Source organism: Rattus norvegicus, chromosome 8, assembly GCF_021556685.1.
Source record: "Rattus norvegicus strain SHRSP/BbbUtx chromosome 8, alternate assembly SHRSP_T2T, whole genome shotgun sequence".
NCBI classification, from domain to species: domain Eukaryota; kingdom Metazoa; phylum Chordata; class Mammalia; order Rodentia; family Muridae; genus Rattus; species Rattus norvegicus.
Window position 1 is genome coordinate 65,552,110 of NC_141541.1, and position 27,830 is coordinate 65,579,939.

General features: G+C 49.2%; 1 protein-coding gene across 13 annotated transcripts; it reads right to left on the reverse strand.

The window, feature by feature from the left end:
* Positions 1–857: 857 nt before the first annotated feature.
* Positions 858–27,179, reverse strand: Ppcdc (phosphopantothenoylcysteine decarboxylase). 13 transcript variants are annotated; one of them, NM_001429414.1, is made up of 9 exons: positions 27,137–27,179; positions 25,080–25,237; positions 24,433–24,614; positions 23,052–23,239; positions 21,857–22,027; positions 7,858–7,953; positions 6,882–7,010; positions 2,068–2,236; positions 858–1,652 (listed from the first exon to the last, which is right to left on the reverse strand). In NM_001429414.1, exons 4-9 carry the CDS (start codon positions 23,127–23,129, stop codon positions 1,567–1,569), a joined length of 729 nt encoding a protein of 242 aa, NP_001416343.1. In that variant the 5' UTR covers positions 23,130–23,239; positions 24,433–24,614; positions 25,080–25,237; positions 27,137–27,179; the 3' UTR covers positions 858–1,566. The 13 variants fall into 13 exon arrangements, with proteins under 13 accessions (NP_001416343.1, NP_001416342.1, XP_087418899.1 ...); NM_001429413.1 differs by lacking the exon at positions 24,433–24,614; XM_087562773.1 differs by lacking the exon at positions 25,080–25,237 and having other exon boundaries at positions 27,137–27,170.
* Between the last annotated feature and the right edge of the window lie 651 nt (positions 27,180–27,830).

A 27,830-nucleotide genomic window follows, 5' to 3' on the forward strand; every position in this document is an offset into this window, starting at 1 on the left:
GTGTTCTAGGCTACTCTGGTGTAGAAAGGGAGTTCAGGACAACCAGGGATAAAAAGAGAAACCTCATCTCAAGAAAACAAAACAACAATAGGAAGTCTAAATTCTCGACTTAATACACTTTTTAAATTGTATGTTGAGGTTACTGAGACTGTGTTCAACAAGTTTTAAAATCATATTTTTAAGTATTCGCGATATCTATTTTATATGTGTGTGCATGTGCAAACAGTACCTGTCACAGTGTGAGAGTGGAGGTGGCGGTCAGAGGTCACCTTTCAGAAGCTGGTTCTCACCTTCCACCATGTGAATCCCAGGGATTAAACGCCAGTTGTGAAGTTTGGCTACACAAAGGTAGCAAACTGTTACACACTCAACAGTCCCTTTATGTTTTAGTTGTTCTTTTTTTTTTCAGCATGGAAAATAGTGTATTGCAGAACTAAGTGAATAACTGTTCTATTTTGTTACTGTTGCTAATCTCTTGCTGGGCCTAATTTATAAAATAAAATATGTCACAGGGTATGTATGTTAAGGGAGACATCATAACGTATAGAGCTCTGGCTTCAGGCATCTGCTGGGAACCACGCAGTGTATCCCCGTGGGTGTAAGAGACAAGTGCACTTTTCACATACACCCCACTTAATCTTCTCAGCAGCTCTATTACGGACGCGTGACCCTGCAGATGGGAAAGCGAGGGCCTCAGGTCCGGAGCGGGTTAAGCAGTAGGACTGAGATCTGAATCTGAGCTGTCTGCTTTGAGAGGGCACAGGAATGTGGGCATGCTAGTCAGTTGTCAGGTCTCACGTGGCCATAACCCTGACCTATGAGGTCACAGACAGGATGTAAAGAAGGACAGAGCCTCCTGAAAGGTCACTTTTCTTTATTTCCCAGAACCGTTCCTGCCCCCACTCTCAGTACAGTCGCTGGGAAATCTGAAGAGTTTTGCCACCTCATAGACTTCTTGACTGTGTGTGACACCTGGGCACCAAAGAATGGGAGCCTCCAGAGCCCAGCCAGGAGCCTGCTGCACCAGGGACCTTGAGCTATGGTCTTTCTTCTTGCTGCTTTTGATTTGAAATAGGCTATCACACTCACAGGCCTGGCTCACTATGTAGACCAAGCCAATTTCAAAGTTGTAGCAATCCTGCCTCAGCCTTCTGAGTGCTAGGATTACAGATGTGAGTCTCCATGCCCAGCTTCAGCCATGGTGTGTCTAAAAGGCATTCCCAAGCAGGAGGTCCCTCAGTCATTCAATTACCCTTCCAGCAGCAGTGTGTTTGCCTAGTCTGTTGGGCCTATCCCAGAAAGAAATGGGAGGGCCTCCAGGAGGCAGGCATCTCCTGGGTAAAACAAAGTAGGACCTGGCTCTGTGGTCCCATGTAGCTTGAAGAGGGTTAGACTGAAGGGAAGTTCCGAGAAGGTGCAGGCTAGCCCTCCTCAGCAAGCACGAGCTCTGAGAAGGTACAGGCTGGCCCCTCCTCAGCAAGCACGGGCTCTTCACACTGTGCTGACATCCTTCAACAGCTCAGGCGGGACTCACTGGGTGCAGGGACATCACGGCAGAAATCCTATTCAACTTTGCTGGATGCCACCATGCTGGAAGAGCACGTCCTTCACCTTAGCCACAATGATCTCCACTTCAGCCATGGCTCCTAGACCTGGAAGCAAAGTTTACTGTAACTAAGAGGCACCAGATGTGCTAGCCTTGCCTGTGGCTACTACTCAGGAGTCTGCCCACTCCACCCACATCCTAAGCTAGAGGAGGACAAGCTCGGCTCTGCCTGAGCTGAATCCATATCCCTTCCAAGATGGCTCAGGACAGGCCCAGGAGTCAGTGTTCATTCTATTGCAGGAGCTCCACCAGGCACTTCACACACACGGTCACGCTTCAGCCTAACAATCCTGAGAGACAAGAACTAGCGCTCTATCCATCTCTAGTCAGAGAGCTGAGCTCAGAAAACAGTTCTATCCAAGGCCACAATGGCCAGAGACCCATTGGACCACAGAACCCAGACGTGGCCCCAATGTAGAGCACCTTCGACAGCTTTGGGTTAAGTATGGTAAGAAGCCTACCTTGGTCTCCACACACCAGCTTCTTGCTCACACAGGGAATCTCCACATAGCCAAAGGCCTTGAGCTGGCCCACCTGCTGGGCAGTGAGCGGATGCTCCCACATGGCAGTGTTCATGGCGGGGCAGAAGAGTAGAGGCTTGTTGAGGTCCCAGGCCCGGATGACACAGGTCTGTGAAGAAGTGGGGGCAGGGGAAGAGATCCTGATGCTCTGCCTACCGACCCTTCTCAGTCCCCTAAATCCTCCCCACTGTCCTTGCCACAATCAGCAGAGCAGCCGTTGCCTAGGGATGACGGGCGTCACCCACTGTTCTTGCATCCTTGGGAGGGAGGGCTGTCTCTTCATCCCTCATCATCTCTACTGAGGTTCTTGGTTCTAGACACAGGAGACACCCGATCAGCACCCACAGTGACCCAGACAACTCCAGCAGACCTCCATCCTGTATGCTACCTCCCTGCTCACCAGCCTAAGCCTCCACGCAGGCTCAAACTGAAGGGGAGAGAAGAAATCCCGGGGGTCCAGGGACCAGCTTCACTAGTCACTGGAAAGCTAGGAACCAGACTGTTCACGGTCTACTCATCTACTCAGCAACGGTTCTACTCTAGGCCAACTAAACTCTGAGAATGAAAACAGCCAGCATATGGCACCTTTCTTCATCCATCATCTCAAGAACCCTTACTGTAGCCCTATAAGGAAGGTATTGTCCCTCGTTCACAGAGGAGCAAGCTGCAGCTCCCTGAGAGACAGGGTCACGCAGATACAAACAGGGTCCTGTACAGCCAGCCATTGGACTGGGCACCTCCCCATCTTCCAAAGCCAGACCAGACCACCAGGTCACACAAAAGAGCAGTTAGGAAAGAGCTGAACCAATTCAGACCTTCCCTCCCTTCCTATTTGCCAACTCAGAGTCTTAGGTTGTGAATTCTGAAGTCATGCAAGCTTGAAATCAAACCATAGTCGAACACTAGGTATGGTGACATACGCCTGTAATATTAGCCCTCTGGAAACTGAGGCAAGATAATCTCAAGTGCAGGGTCAGACCTGAATATATACAAGGACCCTCCCTCCCTCCCTCTCTCCCTTCCTTCCTTCCTTCCTTCCTTCCTTCCTTCCTTCCTTCCTTCCTTCATTCCTTCCTTCCCTCCCTCACTCTCTCTCTCCCTCCCTCCCTCCCCCCCTTTAGAAAAACCTGGGCATTGTAGCATATTCCTTTAATCCTAGCCCTAGGACTCTGAAGCCAGTCTAGCAAGTTCTAGGCCACCAAGGGCTACATAGACCCTGTCTCAAAATAAAATGAAATAAAATAAAATAAAATAAAATAATGTTTTAAAAAATGTAAACGAATGTGAATGTTTTGATGGTGATGTGGTATGGTAGTAGTTTTTTGAGGCACAACCTCATGTAGCCCAGGTTGGCCTCTGAATTGGTAATGTAACAGACGACATTCAACGCTTGGTCCCCTGCTTTATTGAAGATGCTGATACTAAAGATGGGCACCCCCAGGTCCCAGCAAAAATGCAAAAACTTTCAAAGTCCTTAGCTGAGAGCCTGGCAGTAAGTACAGGCTCCACAACTGCAGTCCCTACCCCAGGCACAGGCTCGGGAGGCCGAGGAAACGGGCTTCCTGTGCTCTGACTACACCAGCTACCTCTTCCTGAGGCTCATGGGGAAACAGCAACTGTGATACCCCTTCCCAGAAAGAGTCCATTTAGAAAAGGAGGACAGGTGCAGAGAACACGCCGGTGGCTGCCTGTCCCAAGTGCCCTTGCCCTCTCCTGGGACAGCACAGTCTCAGAATCTGGTTGCTTGCCTCATCCCAGACATCAATATGGTTTCCCACCAATTCCTCTCAATAAGACAACCTGGCTGTGGGCGGACGCTTTAGTCACATTTCTTCTCGGCTCTGGGCCACCTGCTGCTTTTACAGGAGTCCTAAGCAAACCTAGAAAGGACCCTAGGAAGGATGATTTGTGGTGTAGGAATGGGGTGGGGCTGGGCTCTAAGAACCCTCAAATAGAGTGCACTGACCATAGCAAAACCCAACCTGTCTGCCCAACGTCTGACTCGCAGCTCAGTGCTTCCTGGACAAACCACAGCTCTTCCAAAGCAACTGGCAGTAGGAAGGGAAAGGGACACTGGCTCCTACAGCCAAGTGGTTGGCACCATGCTGGGCACCTCAGCCTTGCTCCTGGGAATCTGCTCAGGCAGGGCAGATGGCTGGATCCCAGTCCAGAGACTAGCACCGCTCCAGACTGGCAACCTGGGGAGGCAACCCCTCTTTCTTCTGGACCTGACAGCTTAGCACAGAAGGCCAGAGCAGGTGGAGATAGCCATCCCCAGGCAGAGGGCCTGGAGAGCAGAATGAGGACAACATCTAGCACACTGCTCTCCAGCACTTCCCCATGCTGGACAGGACCGTCTGGACCATCTGGAAAGAGGGGGCAGGCTGTGCGGCCTTCCTTCTCTAAGAAGATACCTACTGAGGAGGAGGTGGCCACCACTGAGGGCACGGACAGCCCAAACCATAACACTAGTAGAGGTTGTCTCAGACCTCCATCTTCGAGGGAAACTGTTTGAGGCAAATGGTTAGTTTGGGGAACATGTTTCACGGTCTAGCCAATTCTGAAGAAGAGAACCTCAAAGATAGAGATGTAGCAGCCTGGAAGAAGAAAAGTCAGGCCCTCAGGCCGCCTGCACTCCCATCCCCTGGAGAAGGAAGAGAGAGAGGATCAGGGCTTCAAGGCCAATTGGGCTACATGTGATAATATTTGCTTTACATGTTCTGACTGCATATATGTCTGTGTATCACATGTGTGCCTGGTGCACACCAAGGCCAAAAGAGGGTGTGAAGTTACACTTCTGAGACTGAAGTTACAGACAGCTGTAAACCGCCGTGTGGGTATTAGGAATTAAATTCTGGTCCTCTGAAAGAGCACTCAGTGCTCTTAACCTCTGAGCCATCCTCCAACTCAGCTCAGGACTGTTTTTAAAGGGGGAGGGCCAGGCATATACTAACAATAACAATAATGATAACATCAACAATAGGGAGTAGAGGCCTGAGTTTTCAGAGGGTAGGAGGAAGCCTAAGAAAGCTGGCTGAGGTCCCAATGGGAGCCCAGCAGGGTACACGGCTGAGTTCCCCTCACCAGTTTCAGTGCCCTGCTGTGCTGTTTTAGTCCTACTGGGCAGCAAGGACAGTGCTGTACCCGGCTCTGCGTCTCTGTCCTTCCCAGTCAGACCCTGGCCATAGCATCAGGGGGTGTTCCTCTCATCCTATATTCTTAGTCTAACAATGCTTAGGTCACCAGCAGCTTCCCAGAGGAGGAGCTAAGAGCCTCCTCATAAAGCAAACCAGGATACTAATGTCTGCTTTTCTTTTACCCGTTGTCTGGGGATTGAGTGAACCTAGGGTTTTCCACTCAGTACATAAGCACTCTGCCACTGAGCTGTAGCTCCAGCCCTCTTTACCTTCTATTTAGAGATTTGTTCTGTAGCCCACCAGGCCTTGATATTTTGATCCTCCTGCCTCAGCCTCTCAAATGCCAGGATTATAGGCTTCTGCTGACGGGCCCAGATGAGGGCCTACATCATATGTGATATCCTAAAGTTCCTGATGCATCTTCAATATTCACTTCTTCAGCATTTTCAGCTCTAAAAATGAGCTGAGTAACACACACCAGTAATGCCAGTACTCAGAAGGCAGAGGCAGGAGGACTGCCAAAAGTCTGACACAAGCCTACATACACACACACACACACACACACACACACACACATACACACACACATACACACACATACACACACACACATACACACACACACACACACACACACACACACACACACACAAATTCAAACAAAAATATTTATGAGAGAGAATTACTTCCTACCACATACAAGCAGAATTACTAAAGGCCTACTTAGTGACTAGCACCAAGCAGGCTCCAAAGACTAATGGGCTCACTTGAGACTGTGGTGCTCACCATGGAACACTTTCCTCCTGTCTGCATGGTAATTACAAACCTCTCTCCAGAGCAAGCACTCTCTGTGTCCTCAGTAGACGCCTCCAGAACACGAGAGGTGAAAGGTCAAGAAACAGAGGGAGGGGTGACCATAGACCTTCCCAGGATTATCACAAAAGTGAAGGCAGATGCTCTTTAAGACAGCAGCTCCCAAGAGGTCTCAGAGGCCTAAGCCAATCTGACAATACTTCTCAGCTGGTTTTTCCTCCTCTCTCTCTCCATGCATTTCCTGATAGATGTGAAAGACCCTTTTCCTGCGTCTCAGCTTTGGGGCCAAAGTGACTAGAGAGAAATAAGTATGTGAGACCCATGAGGAAGCGACGCCCTCCTCAGGGTGTTCCTGTGTGTTCCTAGATTCTGGTGGGAGGAGAAACTGATGGGAAGCACTAAAGGCAGGAAAGTCAATGTGAAGGCAGCCTGGGAGGAGGGAGAGGGAAGGGCTGAGGGAGGGGCAGCTGGCTGACCACTGAGGGCAGGAGAAGGTGGACACACCCAGACACCAGCGGCAAAGCCAGATGGTCCACTGGACCCAGATCTTCAACCTCCTTGCTAAAGAGACAGTAGCAGAGGGGGCTGCTCAACAGACCTGCACCCCATAGTAACAGTGGGGCTGCTCAACAGACCTGCACCCCATAGTAACAGTGGGGCTGCTCAACATGCCGGTATCCCATAGTAACAGGGGCTGCTCAACAGACCTGCACCCCATAGTAACAGACTTCCCTGTACAGTAAAATCTGCAGCTCAGCAAACTGGGAGCAAAGCTGGAGAGAACAGACACCAGGAGTCACTCACAAGTAAATTGTCACAGATGCCACTGGCCACCTTCCCCAGAGTGTTGGCATCGAGGGGAGCCACTACCATGAGGTCGGCCCACCTCCGCAGGTCAATGTGGAGAACTGGGTCCGAACGGCGCTTCCACATCTGCCAGAAGAAAGAAACAGGGGTCACCAATCCAGTTACTCTCAGCATGTGTGTGGGGAGGGGAAGCAGCCACATAGGCCAGGTACAGTAATCTGAAAAAGCCAAGGAAACCAGCTGGGTCTCCCTCAGTCCTCCACCTATCCCCTTGTACAGTGAAGCTGCTGAGCAATGGCCACAGAGCCAGCAGCTTGACAGAAAGCAGGCCCGAGGAAACAAACGCTCCTTGTCTCTCTGAGCGTATTCCCTTTATGGTTTGGTTTTCAAGAGAACTGACATCTGGCAGGGAACTCCTGGCCTGTCTGCTTGAGGCGGATGCTTGGGTTGTCCAAGCCAGTAGAAGAGCTCTGTGGTGGTGAGAAATGGAGGGGGAGGGGAAGGGAGGGAAGGGCAGGCCAGCCAGAAACGTTCAAGGCTGAGAATGTTTTAAACCGCCTGGCAGGACAGCCCTATGAGGCCCACACTCCGCGCCTGGCAACTCCACTGGTGCCCACCCCTCTGCAGGAGGGCAGAGGCATGGCCAGCGGCCGTGGGAAGTGAGGCACTCTGGACGCTGAGAGGCACGTGGATGAGGGTGGTGGGAACAGAGCTCCTCTGTGGTTTCATCAGCCCAGATAAGTACAAGGACACAACCCAGGGCACTGGGCCAAAGCTGAGCTCTGCGTAAGGAAGGCGGTACCACAGGCCTCCCGCAGGCCAGGAGCTAGACAGATGTTTTCCTCATTGCCTCTACCCAGATGGCCCTGACCACTGACTTGAGCCTAGACCATGTGCTCCAACAGCCACGGCCATAGGCTACAAGGAAGACAGCTCTGTCCTGCTGGAAGAAAAGCAATGGGCCCCCACTGACCTCCCATTCATCAGCATCGCTGTAGAGGGTGACGGGGACATCCTGAGGGCTGTAGAAATGTTTGGCTCTCTCCGTTGTTACCACTGTGACTTCCAGCTGTCACCAAGAAAGTAGAGGGAAGGGAGAATAAAGGGAAAAGTTACTAGAGCCACAGGCGGAGAGGCCACATTTGGGCCAGTGCAGGCAGATGCTCTCCTCACAGCTGGCACTGACCAGGCCTTCGCCCTAGCAATCAGCCTAATGTTTACACAGCTACTTCACTGTCACTCAAAGGTCAGGCTCTGCCAGGTGCACACATCTCACTTCCCTGTTTGAGGGCTGCTGAGAGATGAGTCACCACCTGCCTCGGGTATATAAGCAGTGGCCTCAGGATGCAAGGGAACTCAAGTCTACTTAGGCAGCGGGGCCGACCAAGGAGACTCACAGGACTGAGTTCTGTGCCAACAGCTTGTTTTGCTACAGGAAAAGGCATTGACAGCTGGTGTGCCCATACTGTGTCAGAATCCATGCTCCAGTGAGACCGTAGAGTCCCCTCACCCACTTTCAGGAATAAGGCCTGGGTGTGGGGAGGGGCCTCAGGCTGCAGATGGGCTCTGGGAAAATAAAGTCTGTGCCCTCATGTGGGGGAGAATGAGTATCTTCACCCTGTCAGTCACTGAAAAAGTATTGACGCAAATGAGGGGGGTGTTTAACCTGTGTTAAAGCCCTGAGTCAGGAAAGACATTCATCAAGGAGGAAGGCCAGTCAAGGGTGACAGAAAGAATCATTTGACAACCACCGCCAGTCACGTAGCCTGGACAGTTGTAAGAGGCTTTAATGAATGTATAAATCGGAAGATCTCACAAAGGAAATTCAGTTTCCTGGCTGCTGGACAGACACTGACAGCCCCAACACTGCTGTTTGATAAGAACTCGATGATTCAGGCTGGGGTTGCCTCTGCACACAGCCAGGTTGCCTGCCACCCCTTCCCTTGGCTACTTCTCCCCTGCATAGAGCAGGGTGTGGGAGTACCAAGCTCTGCACAACTCTTGAGAGCCATGCTGGGGTGAAAAGCAGACATCTCAGAAAGGAGGGCTGAGAAGTAGCCGCAGGTCTAAAGTTTCCAGAATTCCTGACCTGTTCCTCCTGCCTCAGTTCTCTTCAGGGAAGGTTTTAGATAGCCTTTAAACCAGTGGTGCTCTTCCTGTGGGTCATGACCCCTTTGCGAATAGAACAACCGTTTCACAAGGTCACCTAAGACCATTTGTATATCAGATATTTATTTATATTACAATTCATAACAGTAGCAAAATTACAGTTATGAAGTAGCAGTGAAAATAATTTTATGGGTGAGGTCAGCACAACATAAGGAACTGCATTAAAGGATCACAGCATTAGGAAGGTTGAGAACCACTGCTTTAAACCAGACCATCACCGGGAGCTGAAGGCCTCTCTCTAAGACACCAATGAACAACCTTGCCAGTTCTGAGCAATGGCAGATAGGCAGGGCTACCCTGCCCCTCCAGAGAGCCCAGCCACTGTGTACAGCCTGGACCCACCAAGGCAGGGAGAACAAGGAAAGACCACGGGAGGGCCTTCATGTTTTCACATCAGACACAGGACAGTGAAAAGCTCAAGTCTAGGATGAATAAGTCACACTGTGAGAATGAAACGAACTCAATCACACACAGCCTTCCAAGTAGGAGAAGAAAATTCAGTCTGCAGAACAAAGGAGACAGGGAAAGCAGCAGAGAGAAGGAAGACACACTAGGTAGAAAGTACTGATTACAACGACACACACCTGCAATCTCAGCACTCAAAAGGCAGAGGCAGGGGGCTGGGGAATTAGCTCAGTGGCAGAGCGCTTGCCTAGCAAGCACAAGGCCCTGGGTTCCGTCCCCAGCTCCGAAAAAAAGAAAAAAAAAAAAGAAGAGGTTAGGGGGTAGGCCCATGGTAGAGGCCCTGGGCTCAATTTCCAACACGGAAAAAATACAGATGGCAGAATTAAGTCCAAATGTAATAAATGTAAACGCATAATAACCTACACAGCTGATCAAAATACATTTTCTGGGTGACAGGATTGCTCCGTGGGTCAAGGCACTCGACACTGACCCTGGATGTGAGTTCAATCCCTGGAATCCGGTGCTGGAAAAAGAGAACCGACTCCCTCAGTCTGTCCTCTGATCTCTCCATACATGTGGTGGATGCACACAGATGAGCTAAATAAATAAACATGTAAAAAAAAAATCACATTCTCATTCAAGCTGGGTACAGTGGCACATGCCCACAACCCAGCTGTCCAGGGGGCTAAGGGAGGAGGTGAGGAAGTCCCCTTGGGAACTTAGTAAAGTTCTGCCTCAAAATATGGGAAAGAGCTGGCAGGATAGCTCAGTGGTAGTGTTTGCATAGCTTGTATGAGCCCTTTGTTTGATATCCAATACTGTAAATAGAATAATAATAAAAAGGTTTCAGCTAGGTAAAGTAGATGAAACTCTGAAAAACAGAGGAGGAAATGACAGCAGTTATGACCTACCAACACGCTTCTGGAAAATTAAAGTGGAAGGAAATAAGAGCAGATGAGATTAGAAGACCAAAGATCAAGACCCAGAACATCAATGAAAACAAGCCCACCAGAGGAAAGGACGGAGACAGCTCAGGGAGCAGAGGAGCCTCTGTCCCAGCCCAGCAGCCGTCTGAGCTGTCAAACAGAGGCCAACCAGTCCTGGGCTAGAAGTCATCTGTAGAAATGCCCAGGTACAGGCACTCCCAATGGAGCTACACTCTCGACACTGTGTCTACAGGCAGGAGACCTATGGCAGGTTTTCTGGAAAACCCAATGACCCTTGGACTATTAGGGGGTTGCAGGGAAGGAAATTTTGTGGTACTAAATTCTGAGGGCCCTCAACAACATCTTTCATTGCCAACTGAGTCTTAGCAATGAAGAGATGTTTCCACCCAGCTTGCCATAGCTAAATAGGTGCAACTAGAGAACATCAGGTATTTGAAGAAAACCCTCTGAGGGGTTAGAGAACAAGATTAAACACAGAAACTCACACAATGCAGGGCAAAAGCTCAGAGCTGAGGATGCACCCAACAAACAGTAGCATCGTGCTATCTTTATTCTTTTCACATGTATGGGTATTCGGTCTGCAGGCATATCCAAGTACCATGTGCATGCAGTGCCTTCAAAGGCTGGAAAAGCAGACCCCCTAGGGCTGGAATTATAGACAGTTAGGAGCCATCCATGTAGGTGCTGGGAATTCAGTCCATATCTTCTGCAAAAGTAGCCAGTGCCTTAACTGATGAGCCATCTCTCCAGCCCTACAGTGCTATTTTTTTTAATAGATATATTCAGAGAAATTAAAAAGTCTGAGAAATTGGGGTTGGGGATTTAGCTCAGTGGTAGAGCGCTTGCCTAGCAAGCGCAAGGCCCTGGGTTCGATCCCCAGCTCCAAAAAAAAAGAAAGAAAAAAAAAAGAAAGTCTGAGAAATTAAAATTATAAAGAAATAAATCCAATGGCTGAGGCACTGGGCGAGGAGCTAGCAGGGGCAGTACTAGAGAGCTGGCCTGGTGGTTTGAGCACAGGAGAGCTGGTGGGCTGACCAGAGCAGCTGCCTCCCGGGCCAGATCCAGGGTTTTGAGCCCCAACGTCTACCCCACCTATGATCTGCTGGAGCCTGTGAAAGGGCTGGTCCTGCAGATCCAAAGCTGCAGGATCTCCATGACACCGGGCAATGTCAGGATATCCGGGAGGTGTTCCTGTGAGGACCCAGTATGGATGGTATGGCAGGGACAGAGGCCTCACGCAGACTGATGACTCATTGCAGTGAACATCTGCAAGTGGAGATGTGTGAACAAAAGGGCACACTGTGTGACACTGTGACACACCACAGCTTCCATGACACATTTTTCTTTTTTTCTTTTTTTTTTTTTGGTTCTTTTTTTTCAGAGCTGGGGACCGAACCCAGGGCCTTGCGCATCCTAGGCAAGTGCTCTACCACTGAGCTAAATCCCCAACCCCCACATTTTTCTTTTTATTCTATCTTGGTTTGTTTTCTTTGCAGGGTGTGGGAGTTTCTGGATGGAAGGAGGACAGGAAGGGACTGGAAGATGAATGGGATTGGAGTCTGTGATGTGAAATTCTCGGGGAATCAATAAAAAGATTTTAAAAGCAAAAGACAGTGCACTGGGCATGGTGGCTCACATCCATAGTCCCAGCACCCAGGTAGCAGAGGAGTCTCATCTACTTAACGTGGTCCTGACCAGCCAAGCCTAGTGAAGCTCTTGAGACAAGAGCCAAAACGCCATCTTAAAAATTTACAATAATAATAATAATAATAATAATAATAATAATTTTAATTCAATGCAAAGTTAAAAAAGACAAACCTGTCTAATTAAGCCAGGTGTGATGGCAATACCTAGAGTCTCGGTACTCGGGAAGCTGAGGCAGGAGAGCATGAATTTGAGATAGCTTGTGGCACACAGTAAGACCCTCAAAAACAAAAAGGAAAAGGAGGGTGGGGGACGAAGGGGAAAGGGAAGAAGAGGAAGGAGAGGGAACAGAGGAGCAGAGACAGGAAGATGAGCTGAGGCAGGAGGATCATGAGTCTTGAGAAGCCTGAGATAGAGACCCCCATCTCAGAGGATGCACAACAGCACAGAGTACCAGCCATGACAATACACATGGGGTTGGCAATCGGCAAGAACTCCACGAAGTCCTCATCCACACAATCAGGCACATTGTTCCTCAGTTTTCTCATAAACACCCATACTTGCCAGAGTCGGCTGTTGACCTGGTCTATGGCAGCTCCTAAAATTTTAATTCTGCTGTTCTCCTGGCTTCCTCTCTACCTGTACCACTATCAGTAGCCCCCAAGGCCCCCAAAGATACTGAGTCAGTTGAGGACAAGAGACCTTCCACAAGGTCCACATGCTAGGAGGAAAGAAAGAGGGATAAAAGACAAGATCGTACCCTTCTCTTTTGTGTGTGACACTGGGCGTCAAGTATTTCAAGCTGGCCTTGAACATCCTATGATGACCCTGAACTTCTAATCCTCCTGAGTGCTGGTATTATAGACTTACACCATCTCTCACATTTTACCTGGTTGTGGGGATCAGCAAAGGGCTTTGAGCATGCATGCTACCAACTGTTCTACACCCCAACAAGGACGGCCTTTTTCCTGCAGGATCTTCCTCTGGTTATAAACAGCCAACAACATCTCCAGGGGTCTAGGAAGATGTCCATCTCTTCTAGGGCTAGGAGATTCAGCTAAGTGAGCGAGTGCTTACCTCACACATAAAACCAAAAATACTGTCTCAAATCTAAGTTATAACTTAAGGGCTGAAGGGATGGCTTGCTGCTCTGTCACAGCACCCAAGTTCAGTTCCCAGCATCCACCTGGCAGTTCAAAACTATCTGTAACTCCAGTTCCAGGGTCTGCTGCTCTTTTCAGGCCTCTGAAGACATATGCACACAAACACATATGAATAAACCTGGTCCAGCCAGGCCTGTTCCCACTGAGCCCTACAGAACCCACGTTTTTTCTCTTTTCTTCTTTAATAAAGCTGTCTGACTATGCAGCCCTGGCTGGCCTGGAACTCACAGAGATCCACCTGCCTCTGTCTCCTGAGTGAGGAGATTAAAGGCACAGACCACCTGCTTTGTTGTTAAGACAAGGTTTCATGCAGCCCAGACTGGCCTCACACTTACACAATGCGGCAAGGGACTTGTGCCTCCGTTTCTAAGAACTTCCCAGTCATTATGAACGCTGGATCCATACTTTCTCTACTCTAAGCCCGGGGAACGCTGCTCCTTGAAGACCAGTGGACTCCACTCTGATTCCAAAAGCCTCCTTCCAGCTGTAAGGAAAGCCGACTAGGGCTGGCTCGGGAACATTCCCGATTGGTACTGTTCTTGTTCAGGGAGTCCTGGCTTCCTGGCTCCTCACCTGCTTTCCTCTCTGCACATCCTTCAATACCTCAGTGTCTTCATGTTGCCTTCCCACAAACTATCACCTCCAGAGGATCTCCAACCAGGCATCCTTTAGACCTCCTACCCTAAGCAACAAGTCTGTTTGGGATCTTTCCTTCAAGATTCTTGCACTACCTCTCAGCCAGTCCACACTCTTGTTACCCTCCCAAGGTATACAGCCACACAGCTAGGGAGCCTCGGGGGCAATGTATTCACCCAAGGAGTAATGTGAGGAGCATTAAGACAGGCAGGACTTCCCTATGCCCTTCCCCTCCCCCAGGGTAATAGGCAAGCCCAGGCTAGTTTTTCTGGTTTTAAAGAGATGCCACTTGATCTGACTCATCAGCCCTGTGGGGTCTGTTCTTTCATCATCATTCACTTAGCAAAAAGGTCCTGAGTGCCAGGGGTTGGATGGACCCTGGGTCAGCACACATGCATGCACATATAGGCGCACTCGTGCACGCACACACACACACACACACACACACACCACATACTTACACACAAAACACAAAACATACACATACATATACATACCACACACACACACACACACACACACACACACACGCACGCACGCACGCACGCACAATGGACTATTCACTTGTTCATTCATTTGCATCAGGCAATAAATGCTAAGGAGTCCTGGCAGGACAGAAAATGTCCTGAAGGCAGGAACCCCGCCCCCCCCACCCCCCTACTTTCTCTGCAATCCTTGTGGGTCCTGCTGGAATAGAACTGGGCATTAAAGTCTCCCCCACACTGCATAACTCCTAAAAGTCAGCTCTGTGCTTGGTCCCCTACCGAGATCCCTCTTAAGATTAGGTTTTGTATCGAGTATTTTTAACTGGTACTTCTTTGTGCGATGTTGACTGAAGACTGGCCAGACACGATTGCATAAGCTGTCTGCATTGTGTCTAGCATTTATAGAGATTCCTTCCTGAAACCAATTCATGAGGCTGGTTTCCTTTTCTCTGTTGAATCTGGAATCTGGGGCTCTGGAAAGTTCGGGGAGGGGAGGGGAAGGGAGGGGCAATGGAAACTCTCAGTGATAACTTCACCTCTACATTAGGGCCCTAGTCTTGTCCAGGCTATGGCAGAGAACAAAGAAATACTTCACAGTCACGGTGTGAGACAATCCCATGGCCTCTATCTCTGCTGTCTACTAGTAGCCAGTGGCAAGACCATCCCTGATTTTGACAGCCAAGACATTGTTCAATGTTCCCTAGAGACACAACTGCTCTAGTAGAGAATCATGAACCCCAACATTATCCTGTAAGAACTGATGGTAAGAACGGAAACGTCTTACCAGCTCTGTCCACTGTGGTCACCAGTTACAGGTGACCACAGAGCACTTGAAGTCTCAGCACAGGCAGAGATTGGCATCTCTAGCCTGCATGTGATAATGTCCCCACAGAAGCAAAGGACTTTAAAGAGGAAATACCCATTGTATCAGTTACTTGTCTACGGCTGTGATAAACCACTATGACCAAGGAAACTCAGAGAAGGGAGGGTTTATTGGGGCTGACAGTTCCAGCCGGTAAGAGCCCATCACCATTACTATAGGGATGAGAAGCTGCAGGCAGGCATGGTACCGGGGATAGCAAAGTGAAAGCTCACATCTTAAAATCACAAGCAGAGAGCAGAGGTAGCAAACGGAGAATGGTGGGAATCTTTGAATTCTCAAAGCCTGCCCCCAGTGACATATTTCCTCCAGCAAGGATACTCCTCCTGAATTGCCCAGAGAACACTATCAACTGTGGACCAAGTATCCTAATGTGTGAGCATAGGGGGAACCACTCACCCAAAGCCCATCTGCCATGTCCTTATCCTGTGGTGAGACAATGTGTCAAAGTTCAGCATGGGGCCTCTTGGCTGGGGTATACAATAAAGGACCTGACACAAAATGAAGTCCATCTCCCTCCACATCTACCTCCAAGGGGGGCAGGGGCTGCATACACAATCACAAACACAAGTGCATGTGAACATGTAAGTGTGGGGATTCATAAAAGTCTGATCTGATCTCCAGGAACTGGCAGTTGTGAGTCACCCAACGTGTTAGGAAACAAACTCAGGTCCTCTGGGAAAGCAGTGTGTGTTCTTAACCACTGAGCCATTGTGAATCCTAAAGATGGGAAGAGAAAGACCACTGACGCAAATCCTCATGGCCAAATTAAAGCAAGCAAGCAAGCGATTAATTAAAGCAAGCCTTTTGATTCGTGTACAAAGGCTGCCTCCCCTAAGGCGGGGTTTGAGAGGTCAGCACTGGATGTGAAGAAGACAAGATATTTATAGTTCTGGGGTATGAGGTTTACAAAGGGGGTATTTGGGGGGCAAAATAGGCAGGGTTTCAGGAACAGAACATAAGCATGACAAGTAAGTCCTGCACTGGTTCCTGAAAGAAAGTCACAGTTGCAAGATGACTATAACAACAGGTAGTCCTAACAAAGTAACCATAACAACCCTTTTGAAACAAAGGTAGGGTTCTAAGATGGTTATTAACTTTTTGAAACAAAGACTGGAACAGGCAGTACAGAACCATTTGTAGTTAAGGTTACAGGTAGGGCATAGCCCAATCCTTGAGAATCAGACTTAATCATAAACAGGATTGAACCTAGTTTGTCTTTAAAATGGTTTTTTTTTCTTTTTTTCGGAGCTGGGGACCGAACCCAGGGCCTTACGATTGCTAGGCCAAGCGCTCTACCACTGAGCTAAATCCCCAACCCCTTTAAAATGGTTTTCAAGAGTTAGATGGAAGAGGCTGGTTCTTCCCCACCTCTCCCTCTCCAGCCCCTTCTGAAACAATTTCATGTAGCCCAGGCTGGCCTTAAACTTGCTATGTAGCTGAAAATGACATTGGGCTTCAGATCCTCCTGTGTCTGCTTCCTGAGTGCTGAGATTACAGGAATGTGCCAGGATTATGTTGAAGCTAGCAAGACCTCTGAGCATGGTAGGCAAGCCCCTGACCAACTGACCACATCCTCAGCCCATCCCTGACATGTTTGTTTGTTTGGGGACTTAATTAATCTCACTACGTAACCCTGGCTGGCCTAGAGCTCACAATGTAGACTAGGCTGGCCTTGAACTCACAGAGATCCAACTGCCTCTGCCTCCCAATGAAGAAATAAAGTTTCATAGATGTGAAAAACAAAAGCTGTAAAAACAAGGTTTTGAAAAATACATCTGGTGGTCACGATGCCTATGACAAACTCATGACCTTTCCGAGAGATACATCTGACGTCAGGATGACCAGTGATATGATAAAGTTTTGGTGGTCAAGATATTGAGCCAATTCTGACTAAGCTAATTAAGACAAAACAATAACAACCACAATAACAAAGACCCCCTACCCCTCCCTGTGGTAAATTTCGAGAACAACCGAAAGATGTCATCCTGACCCTGCCCGACCACCCAGTTCACAGCCCCCTCTAAGAGACGTGCCAACTTAGCCCTTTCTCAGTGATTCTCCAAGGCCAGGTGTAGGGCTGGATGAGGAAAATGACCAACTGAGCCAAGAACAGCCCCTTGAGCAGGCCAGCCAATACCTGACCAGATCCTTTGTCCTGTGCACCACCAATGAGAATGGGCCAGCTAACCCTGTTGCTGAAGTCTGCCCTCTGTAAGGAATAAAAGTTGTGTGCTTTTTGGGTTCGGGGTTGCCTCTCCCTGCGTGGAGGAGCAACCCCATGCACATGGATTAAAAACCTTATACCCTCAGGCTATTGCAGCGGTCACTCTGTCAGTCTGTGCTCTGTGGGTTGCGCTCCTGAGGTAGGGCCACTTTGGGGTCTTACAAAACCAAATGCTGGAATTGAGGGCATGTGCCACTATCCCTGACACTTTTAAAGCCACTTTTGATTAACTATTTTAAAAGGTAAGAACTGAGGCCTGAGGTGCAGATTGGTATGGAGTTGTTCATCTAGCACATGACCAACGTGAGGCCATCGTGGGGTTGATTCTTAGCACTGAAAAGAAAACAGGAAGCAAAGCATTTAAAACCCATTCTTAGCTGCGGGTTATACAAAAGGGGCTGAGAACCAGACGGCCTGTGGATTCTCCCCTCTGCACTGTGGTTTGCTTCACGTCTGTCCTCCTACCTGGCTTGGAAGGAATTAGGATATTTTGAAGAGATATTATTTTGGCTATCAGACTGTTCAAACAGTAAACCCCAAGTGATTGAACTCCCTCGGAACCTCATGCTGGGAGAAGAGAAAGCTTAAAGCCTGGGCCGAGGGTGGGGCTGGGGGGAGGGGGGAGGAGGTAGGGGGGTATGTGGGAGGTGGGGGTGGGTGTTTGAGGTGGGACCCCTGGGTAGACTACCACAGAAGAAACTGTGATCAACTGTGGGCAGGCCAAATTTTAGCTGGGACTGCTTAGATACGCAAATCCTGGTCCTCTACTTACATAGAAATCTCATTTCGAGGCCCTGAAGACAGATTTGGAGGGAAGGGATCTCTTTACCCCTCTTCCCAATGTGGCCAGACTGAATAAATCTCTTTTCCACTTTTTACTATTAGGTTTTGTTGTTGTGATCTTGTTGAGGATGGGTGGCTGGGGTGCGGACTGTGACCTGCCCTTTGGTAACATCCGGAGGAGGGCTCCACAGCAGTAGGAAGCCATCACTTCATCGTTCCAAATCATTGCCCATAACCACCACAGCTGCATGGTGCACCCTGTACCTGTCCCTGAGCTCTCGGCTTGCTTTCGGTTTTGTTTTGAAATGTCAACAATGCTACTGTGGGCATCCTTGTACAAGGTGAACTTTTGCAGCCATGGGGTTTAGCTCTGTGAGTGAGGTGAAGGCTATGAGCGCTTACATGTTTTCTGTATAGCGTCTGGAAAAGCAAATTACTTCCTATGCCATGAGCAAGGTCCTCCCTTCCAGTTCTCAGCCCCTGGTGCCCTGACAGACATGCTAGAGACTTATCTTTCCGTAAACCCGAGGACCACCACAGCTCCTTCTGTGGGGTATTCCCTTTGATGCTCAGTCCTGTTCCCACCACACTGGTCTCAGACTTCCCACCAAGGTGTAAAAGCTGGGTGACAACCTGGATGAAATTGCTGTCCATGTACATGACAATTAAAAGATTTGTAAAAACATTCTCCTGGGTGACCTTCCTGGTCTCTTTTGCCTTCACATTTAGAATCTTCTAACACCAGTGCCAAAGAGACCCTCGGGAAAGATCCCTTGTCTACCCGCCTCCTCTTCACTGCATGGATAACTAAGGCTGAGAAAGGAAACAAATGCAGAAATAAACTGGCTCCGGGTCTGGGTTAGGAAACCGCTAGGCCTCCTCCTTCTTGTTTGTTTTCAAGACTGGATGTGTAGCTGAGGATGACCTTGAACTTGGGTCTCCTGCTCCTGCCTTCCCTGTGCTGGGACTACAGGCTTGCCCTATCACACTTGGTTTTCCCAGCACTCTATGCTTAGTAGCAAGTAGTCAACCACTGGAGCTACATTTCTAGACATTATATTTTTGAAGCAGAGACTCCTGAAGCTGAGACTGACCCTTGAGTCCTCATCCTCCTGTCTCCTGGCCCCAATGCTTGGCTCACAGGTGGTTGTTACCAGAAGGAGCTGTCCCTCCCAGTCCTTTAGTCACACTCTTCTGCCTCACAAAAAGGCCCCTAGACTCCTTTGCTGGTGACTTCTCTCACCTATTTATGCATATGGTCATCAGCTAAGGCCAGCACTCCTCCCCACCCCCCCACCCCCCCACCCCCCACCCCCCGCTTACTCCAATCTCAGACCTAACTGTGGTGTGACGGCCCAGCCTCCAGTCTCTGGCTCTCCTAGGACACCTGCACATGCTGGCACACCAGCTATGTGTGTATGTAGCATGGCCAGTACCTGCAACCCACACCCAGATGCTTACTGACTATTCATAAGCTGACTGTCCTCAAGAGAACTGGGGAAAACCTTGTTCACATGAATATCAACCCAGTAAAGAGCTGAGGGTGACTGCTCCAAGGGACCAAGACCCCGATATAAAGGGACATTGGGAAGCTCAGTCTCCCAGGGGAGGAACTGGAGAAAGGAATGCTGGGAAGGTAAGAAGCGTTCATCAGACAGCCAGGGGCCATGCCTACAGGGCATTAGCAATACCCCGAAGCCCTACAAGGCAAAGCTTGGTTCAGCTAGCTGCCAACCTTCAGGATGAGGGCATAGAGGCCCTCACATATGCAAAGGACATCATTTCAGGGCCTTTTCCCATGTTGGTGTCTCAGCAGCCTCCATACCTCAAGCCGTGTGCTGGCCCAAAGGCCCTGACATAGAGCAGAAGAAAGGTGCCAGGCAGGAAACATGCACTGTTAAGTGCTCCCATGTGCCAAGTTCTGTGCCAAGTTGCTGTCAAACTGTGCCATCTGCCCTCCACCTCCACACCTGGGGGATGGGCAAGAGGAACCATCCCTACTGGAAACAAGAAAGGCCAGCTCTCAAGAGTCAAGTGAAGGAGAGGCCTCCACAGTTCAGTGCCCTCTGGCTGCCTCACTTGGGCTCCAACCCCAGCCAGAGAAAGAACGGGCCAAGGCCTGTTCCAGACACAGCCTGTCCTCCCTCCCAGGGGCCCAGGCTAAGAAAGCCTGGGGTAGGTGGAGCCACCACCCTGCCAGCAGCCCTTTCCTTACACCCCCACACATGCGTGGGCTGGGAGGAAGTGGTGTTACCATTCCCTTGTGCTCTGAGGCTGCCCATCTGTGTCCTGGGATAGGACTCCCTACCCCCATCCCCCTACCCGGAAACTCACTTGCTCTGGGGCTATGGGAAAACGGACTGTTTGAGCGCCTGTCTCCCCAGGGGGCAGTGACTACGTCAGAGCCCCTTTCCAGGCCTTCTGTCTCGGGCTCTATCTGATCAGCTTCTAGCAACAGCTCTGGGGCACATGAAACAGAGAGCGGCCATGAGAATCTCTCTTCTCCTGACTGTGCACAGTTGGCATCGTCATCGCTTATTTCAGCCTGGGGGCAGGGAGGGACTTGGAGAGGAGGTAACATTCGCGGTAGAAGTTGGTAGAAAGAAAGAAACAAGGTTTTCCAGTCCCGGACTGGAAGGACCCACATCAGTCATTTGTGTGAGAGAAGCGCCCTCTGCTGGACATGCAGGATACAGCCACCTAGGCGGTCCCACATCAGGGGCTATTCAGACACAAGGAAGGAAAAGGAACCTCAGTGTCTTAATGTGTGCCCCCACAAAACTAGTGCTGGATTAACACATGCAGGACCAACGCAGCCTAGGCTCTATGTCAAGTAAGTTTAGGAGAAAATAAAACCACCCAGGCTGGGACAGGCAGGAAAGGTAAGTGTGAGTTGGGGGTTCATACAGACTTGAAGAGTGAAGAGAAAGGGGCAGTTATCTGTAGGAGGTAACCCACAGCAACGGTCATTAGATAGAACACAGGAACAGCAGGAGGCTACACAGACCCACAGAGGATTCTGCGGAAATGACGCATCTACCTGCTGGAGCTGATCATATTTCAGTCTTTGAATTTCTGCTCCTGAACCCTCAGATATAAAACTAGTCAAAGTTGAGGTGGCCTGGCCAAAAACAGGGTGAAAAAAAATCTCCCATCCCACCACACAGGAGTGGCTTCTGGAGTATCTAAGAACACTGGAGGGAACTGGGCTTGGAACAAGAGCAGCCCCTGGAGAGCTCAGTACGTTTGAGACAAGCAAAGTGTCAGACCAAGGACGGAGACCCGAGCCTGGCGTTCAGGGAGGAATGAGAGCGGGAGCAGGGGAATGAGGGGTGCTGAGACTCTTCTGCCCTTCTCAAGACCAGAGGACTTCATGAACCCTCAGGGTCAGTGTGTGGGGTCGTGGCTCCCTCCCCGTCTCTCGTGCCCCACCTACAGTATCTCAATCTAACTTGTGCTTATCTTGTACACTCGTCTGTCTCCTGTGTGCCTCACACGCCAGCACACACAGAGGATCTCCCTCTAACACACCAGGATTAAGGGAAAAAAGACATCTGCAGAAACGAGTTTGCCCCAGAAGAGGCGATTCCTTAGTGCCAGAAGCCACTACATTTATCTTGAGAGGATACTCACCCCAGGAATGTCCAAAAGCTTTGATACCAGAAGAGGCAGCTTCAGCGCAGCAACGCTTCCAGTGACACCCACAAGAACATGGAACTTTCTCTCCACTGAGGGTATGGAGGCTGGGCATGGGGCCTCTGGTTCCATGCGGGATCTGGTGGCTTTCTGGGAGCTGAGAAGAATCTAAAACAGAATAAAGGGCACCCTCTTCATTCAGTCATAAAACAAGCTGCATGTGGTATGCCCTAGGCCATCTAGATGCTGGGGTTGCTCTGGGCAAAACATTCCCAGCTTCTGGTAACACATAGTGGGAGGACCAAATCAGGCCTCCTCTCCATTCGATGCCTATGCCATGGCTGCCCAGAGACTGTCTCAGATTGTGTCACGTAAAGGTTATCATTCAGGCTGAGTCTGAAGGATGAGCACTGTTTCAGGCAGGAGGAAGTTACTTCAAATGGAATGACCCTGCAAAGCGGAGAGGTCTGAAGGAGAATGGCAGAAAACACAGGGTAGGTTAAGAGAGAAGCTGAAGAGTCCTGAGAAGGGTAGGAGGGACAAGTGGGGTTGTAATGGGGTGCTTTGATGTAAGAAAGCGATGTGAGTGCTGTCAATGTGAGAGGGCCGTGGTGAGTGGTGGAGACCGGGGAGTTACTGCGGTGTGCCTGGCTGGCTGGTGAAGCAGACAGAGAGAAGACAAGGTACAAGGATGCCAGTAAACTGGAGCCACAGGCAATGGGGAGTGCATCTGGAGGCAGGAGACTTGCCTCTGTTGAGCTCCGAAATACAAACTGACTTCTAACAGTCGAATACAAAGCAGTGGGCCACTCCACAGGAGCAGCTGCCTGGGCTCCTCCTCCAGCTTCTGATGCTGTGGCTGATGCTCACATCAAAACTCTACCCTGGCGGCTGGGCCAGCACACCTCACTCCATCAGCCATAGTCACTGAGGACCAAACCCTGGGCAGCAAAGTGTGGAAGACAACACTGCTGCTTTTACAGACTCTGTGGATGGATCTGGGGGGCGCCCTTTTCTCCACTGAACCTTGTCAAGGGTCTCTCACGGTTCAGACATCAGTTTCCTTTGCCTTTGCTTCTTCCCCTACCAGCCATCTCTCTGGGTTGACCAGATGACCAGATTAACCACCACCCACCATGTCCCTCACTGTCACAGTCCTGGTTATCTGCCGGAAGAATAAACTGCACTGTACCTGCCCTGTGAAGCAGGAGTCCAGGTCCTGTCCAGGGCTGTTCTCCTGATCTGGTGTGTGATCTTGAGCAGGGATCATTCCCTCCCCCAAACTCTTTGCTCATATGAAAGACATGGGAACAGTTGATTTCTGAAGCCTCCTGCAATACAGCCTGAGTGTATGCCAAAAGCAATGGTAAGTGGCTCTTTCTGCAAGACAAAATGTTGTCGTAGAAGATGTACTCCAAAAGGTCAAGGTCAGCCATAGAAGGAGAACCCAGTAGCTCCAGCTCCCTCCAAGCCTAGGTAACCACATGGGGCTGTCTGCCACTTGCAATTGCCACAGCATTCAGTCATATATCCATAAGAGCTGAGGTGATACAGAGTACCCTTCTCAAAGGGGGTAAGCACAAATTAGTTCTCTAGGTACAACTCCTATTCGTAAAGTTTACCTTGCTCAGCACTTTTTAAAGATTTACTTTACATATTCACTGTTCATGTGTGTGGGCACTGTTCATGTGTGCAGGCACTGTTCATGTATGTCAGCACTGTGTGTGGTATTTTGACTGCATGTATGTCTCATGTGTGTGGTATTTTGACTGTATGCATGTCTGTCCTTCACTTGTGTAAAGTGCCCACAATGGCCAGAAGAGGGTGTCCGGTTCTCTGGAATTGGAGTAATAGATGGTTATGACCTGCCATGTGGGTCTAGAAAACTGAACCAAGGTCCTCTACAAGAGCAGAGCTCTCTCTTAACCACTGAGCCTTCTTTCTACCCTAGCCCCACCACCAATGCCAAAGAACCCTTGCTACAATTCATAGCCTCACCCAGGACCAGGCCTGTTAGAGAAATGAGTCCACCCAAAATCTGAAGAGCACTGTTAACAACTGACAGAGTCCATGGGACCTACCGCCAGCTTCTCCCAGAGCACATCATTAGTAGGTGAGAGGCACGTTTGGGTTCTGTTGTTAATTATTTTTAAATTATGTGTGTGTGAGAGAGAGAGTATATGAACTTGAGTGCAGATGCTCTCATAGGCCAGAAGCATCCGGTCACCTGGAAGTTGGAGTTCTGCGCAGTTGTGGGCTTCCTGACATGGGTGTACACACAGGCGATAGGAACAGAACTTGGGTCCTCTGCAAGAGCAGTACAAGAGCCATGTCTCCAGCCCCATAAGAAGCACATCCTTTTTTTTTTTTTTTTTTTCTTTTTGGTTTGGTTTGGTTTGGTTTTTCGAGACAGATTTCTCTGGGTAACAGAGCCCTGGCTGTCCTGGAACTCACTTTGTAGACCAGGCTGGCCTCAAACTCACCAAGATCCGCCTGCCTCTGACTTTGAGATTAAAGGAGTGAGCCCCCATGCTTGTTAAAAGGCACATTTTTGAATCTCCAGAAAAACTTACCTGTCGATCCTCAAACCTCGACCCTATTGTCCTTCTTCAGTCAAATGATGCAAGAACAGGGGCTGGGGATTTAGCTCAGTGGTAGAGCGCTTGCCTAGCAAGCACAAGGCCCTGGGTTCGGTCCCCAGCTCCAAAAAAAATAAATAAATAAATAAAATAAATGATGCAAGAACAGAAGAGTCCTGTAAAACAGACACACGATTTCATGTGCAGTCCCTGAACCTCAAAAAGATAACATTCCTAAGGGTCATGTTACAGAAAGCCATTGGTTACACTGGAGGCAGGACTCTACTGCTCACTTCAGCTGTTCTCCACAGAAGGCACTGTGCCCCAAGAAACACTGTTGTGAGAGTCAAGCTTTGCTCAAGACCAAAGCCATTCTTCTTGGGTGGGGCAGGGAGGGGGTGTGTGCTGGGGCAGGGGAAGAGACAGAGACAGAAGAGAGAGAAACCAGATGATTTAACCCACTTTAGAAGCATATGTGTTCACCCTGAGTCCCAGGAAAAGTGGCAGCTTGCAAGAGTTTGTTTGCTCTCCAAGATCAAATTCCAAGCCCATCTAGTCTCTTCCTCCACCCAGATCCTATTAAAGACTTTTAAAATTTGTACTAATTAACACGGTCAGGGTGACTATAGGAAGTACCTTACCTCCTTGGATCCTGCCACTCACAGGAACTGTGAGCAGCAGAGAAGAGTGGACAAGAAGGCAGCAGGTTATGACTGAAAGGCTGTGATCCCTGAGCTCAGGGATCAGGGCAGCTGGCCATGCAGGTAAACCACAGCCAGAAAACTGCACTTTCTCCATCCTTCAGAGAGACACGAAGATCCTCTGCTTATGTGATAAACAACTTCCAAAACACAACAGCAAGAGAGAAACTTTTGTACAGTAGAAAGGGTTCCTGTCTGTGCTTAGCTGGCTAACATTACCTTCTGATATTTCAGAGCAAGAACTTTCCAGCACAATTCCTTCCGCTCTGGCAGGCAGTTAGGACGGCAGAGTACCCTCCATCCTAACCACAGAGCTCACTGGTGTGGTCAGAGATAAGGCTGTGCCTATCTGCATTCCCTGACCTATCATGCTGGTCCAGGAGTGTCCAGGAGCTGAGCATTATAATATCTGATTCTCTCCCACCACTCCTGACCCTCCCAAGACAAAAAGCCCAAAAGACAAGCTTATTTTATCATGTGGTTCAATGTTCCCTTTAAGTCTCCAGGGTAGAGCCTGAGTCACTCTTGAGCCATCCTTGGACTTCGGATTCATTTTTCTTTCCACTCTCATAGGCTGAGGTACAGATACAAGGGAGACACCTGTATTAGTGGTGTGCTGGCTGCAACTAACTAGCTCTAGACCAGTCTTATAGTCTAAGCTGCATGTGCAGGGAACAATTTTTTTCCCTATTTTACTTGACCTTTATTATAACCACAGAACTTAGTTATATGTATATTTCAAGAAAAAGTAGAGGGGTTGGGGATTTAGCTCGGTGGTAGAGCGCTTGCCTAGCAAGTGCAAGGCCCTGGGTTCGGTCCCCAGCTCCGAAAAAAAAAAAAAAAGAAAAAAGAAAAAGTAGGGTTTGGTGGCACATGTCTTTAATCCCAGCACTTGGAATGCAGAAAGAGACCCTGAGGGGAGGGGGAAGAAGGGGGAAAGGAGGAGGGGTGAAGGGAGGGAGAGAGAAACTTAAGAGACACAGAGACAGAGAACACACACAGCAGAGAAAGGGGCCTCAGTGTGTGAATATAACTCTCCTTCTCTCAGTTTAATCAAGCACAAAGTTTAAAATTTCCATGAATACCTACCAGTAACAAAATGGGCAAGAATGTAGCCAAGAAAGCGTGACTGAGCTGCACCCAAGGAATTCTGGGTGCAGTCAAAAGGCTTGGCATTCTAATGGACTTCTCTCAAACCAGAAGTAGGCATGTTTGACTCTAAAGCTACTGCAGTTTCATTTGTGGACACATGTTGGAAAGATACATCAGAGTCCTGCTGGTTCCCAACTGCTAGAGAGAAGCAGAAGACCCCAGCTCCCAAACACACGTCGCTTCTCAAGCTGGGAATCTCTCCTGCCCATTATCTAGTTCTGGTTCCAATATTCCAAACGATGGTGATGGCGATTTTCTTTTCTGACAAAAACTGCCATGACTCTAATTTTTAAATGCCACTCGTTAAGTTTAGGGTTTAAGTACCTAAACATTCCCAAATTCTCCTTTCTTTCGTTTATTACTTTAAAATACAATTTGAGGAAAGCTGGCTCAGTAATTACGGTAGCTTGCAACCAAGCCTGAGGACCTGAATATGAGGGCGGGACTTACAGGGTTGAACTGAGTCCTGCAAGTTGCCCTCTGATCTCTACATGCACGTTGTGACAGCCACCCCTTACAAAACAAGCATTTTGTTTAAAATGTTTGCACTTTGGGACGCTCCTAAATCTTTTGTTGGGGCACCTTATGTGGCAGTTTTTCAAAAGTAAATGTCAAATGTGGGTGTCCAGATTGCGTCGCTTTTTAAACTAGATTCATCCCTGGTCGAGGAGCACAGGTGCAGCTGCAAATCCCCCAACTCTAAGACTGGGGTCACACCTATATCCCCACATCACACACATAACACTTCAACCCTCACGCGGACCCACAGCAGCCAGAGAAGCATATCCCACAGCCCCACCCCGTGGGACCAGAGACACAGCCTTCCCGCCCCTTCCACTGCTCACCAGCTGCAGGATACCCCCAAGTATCGCGGTATCTAGCGCCTTTCCGGCTCTAAATGACTCGAGAGAAAAGCTAGTGATCGCATGGCATTCTGGGAGTCGTAGTTTAGTTCTGTGGCTTCTGGGAGTTGTAGTCATTGGTGCTCCTAGTGCAGAATTTAAGCCACATTAGTCAGGGAAGCCATGTCATTGAAAGGGTCACTTTGAGGGAAAAAAAATTTTTTTTAAAAAACTTCTGGCTGGTCTGGAAATTAGAAATCTGCCAGTCTCTGCCTCCTTAATTGCTGGGATTAAAGGGCTGTGCTACCATGCCCATTGCTACTTGAGAGGAATCTTGAGGGATGAGCAACACAGAGGATCTGGGCAGCATTCCTAGAGGGCACAACTTTGGCAAAGACGCGGTTTATTCGAATCATTGCAGTCATTACCGTGCAGCCATCATAAGTCTCAAGAACTTACATGTTCATTGAGCTTCTCAATCAGCGTCAAGAGACCCATGGGTGCTGAGGAAGGGCAGGCTCTGGTGGTTTAAATATGCTTGGCCCAGGGAGTGGTACTACTAGGAGGTGTGGCCTTGTCGGAGTGGTTGTGGCCTTGTTGGAAGAAGTGTGTGTCATTGTGGGAAACTAAGAGAGGTTCCTCCTAGCTGCTTTAGGCCAGTCTTTTCTTGATGGCCTTTGGAATAAGATGTAGAACT

Bases quoted from the DNA above. Each gene is read 5' to 3' on its own strand.
- Ppcdc (NM_001108763.2), bottom strand. From the start codon at position 23,129: ATGATCCCTGCTCAAGATCACACACCAGATCAGGAGAACAGCCCTGGA. The intron at 2,237-6,881 runs GTGAGTGACTCC...ACTTCTTCACAG, and splicing joins GCATCTGTGACAATTTACTT to ACCTGTGTCATCCGGGCCTG. The intron at 1,653-2,067 runs GTAGGCTTCTTA...CTTTGCTTCCAG, and splicing joins GCTGGTGTGTGGAGACCAAG to GTCTAGGAGCCATGGCTGAA.